Source organism: Chinchilla lanigera, unplaced genomic scaffold, assembly GCF_000276665.1.
Source record: "Chinchilla lanigera isolate Chin_1 unplaced genomic scaffold, ChiLan1.0 scaffold02026, whole genome shotgun sequence".
Lineage (NCBI taxonomy): Eukaryota > Metazoa > Chordata > Mammalia > Rodentia > Chinchillidae > Chinchilla > Chinchilla lanigera.
The window spans coordinates 1-1,475 of NW_004957427.1; the positions used below are offsets into that span (position 1 = coordinate 1).

Here is a 1,475-nt window from a genome sequence, read left to right on the forward strand (position 1 = left end):
GCCGAGCCATCGGGCCCCAGCGCGGGGTACAGCACCCTCGGCGCGTTGTCGTTGCGGTCTTCCACCAGCACGCGCAGGCTCACGTTGGCGCTGAGTGCGGGCGAGCCCTGGTCGCGGGCCTGCAGCGTGAGCTCAAAGGTGCGCAGCTGCTCGTGGTCGAAGGCGCGCTGTGCGAACACCACGCCGCTTTGTGCGCTCACAGACACGTAGGACAGCAGCGCTCTAGGCTCCAGGTCGCTGGCCACGATGGAATAGGAAATCTGCCCGTTGGGTCCCAGATCTGGGTCCCGAGCACCGACCTGGGTTATGGAGGCACCAGGTGTGTTGTTTTCTGGTATGTGGACTAAGTAGGCCGGCTGTTCAAAAATGGGAGCATTGTCATTAATGTCAGCGACGTGCAGGGTGATGGTTGTGCTGGAAGAGAGAGCCGGCTTGCCCCTGTCGGTGGCTGTGATGCTGATGTTGTACTCTGGAGTCTGCTCCCTGTCCAAGGTCCCGTCTGTTACTAATTTGTAGTAATTACTGGAAGAAGAAAGAATCTTAAACGGACCATCTCTACCTAAACTACAAGTGACCTCTGCGTTTTCCCCAGAATCTCGGTCCCGTGTTTTGAAGAGAGCCACAACCATTCCAGGAGGGGAATCCTCCGAAATGGGATCAGAGAGAGAAGTGAGGATTATTTCAGGGCTGTTGTCGTTTTCATCTAGAACTTCTATAATTACTTTACACTGTGTAGAGAGAGATCCTCGGTCCTTTACTTCTATGTACATTGTATATCTTTCTACTTCTTCAAAATCCAGGGGCTGATGAGTTAGAATGAGCCCTGTGCGGGAATCCAGAGAGAACACGTGTTGGGCTTTGTCAGTCACACCAAGGAAGGAGTAGGTGAACTCGGCATTGATGCCTTCATCCTGGTCAGTGGCCCTCAGCCTTAAGACAGAGGTGCCTGGAGGAGCATCTTCCCGAAGGCTGACCCTGTAAACGTCCTGGCTAAACACTGGGGGGTTATCATTGGCATCCACCACCTGGACTCGGATCTGAGTGGTGCCACTCAGGGGCGGGTCCCCACCATCCAAAGCAGTCAGCACCAAGTGGTGAGTGCTCTGTGTTTCTCGGTCCAGGGTCTTCTGCAGTACTAATTCTGGATACGTGCCACCATCGGGATTGTCTTTCACCATCAATGAGAAATACTCATTAGGACTTAAGTGGTATTTGCTCAGTGAATTCATATTTATATCGGGATCTTTTGCAGACTCAAGAATTGTTCTCATTCCTGGGCTAACGGATTCACTTATTTCTAAGTTTATTTCATCTTTACGGAATTGGGGAGCATGATCATTAATATCCTCAATCGCCACAACGATATGAAAAATATTTAAGGGATTTTCCACCACGGCTTCCAACTGCAACTCACATCTTCTCCTCCCTTTGCATATCTGCTCGCGGTCTATCCGGTCCTTCACCAGTAAGTCCCC

The 1,475-nt window shown here is 51.5% G+C and overlaps 1 protein-coding gene across 1 annotated transcript; it reads right to left on the reverse strand.

The window, feature by feature from the left end:
* Window positions 1–5: 5 nt before the first annotated feature.
* Window positions 6–1,475, reverse strand: LOC102008284 (protocadherin gamma-B7-like; the record flags this gene model as incomplete). The annotated part of the gene is given in 1 exon segment (XM_005415230.2): window positions 6–1,475. A coding segment is annotated over 1 exon segment (1,470 nt), but the record flags the coding sequence as incomplete, so codon positions are not given.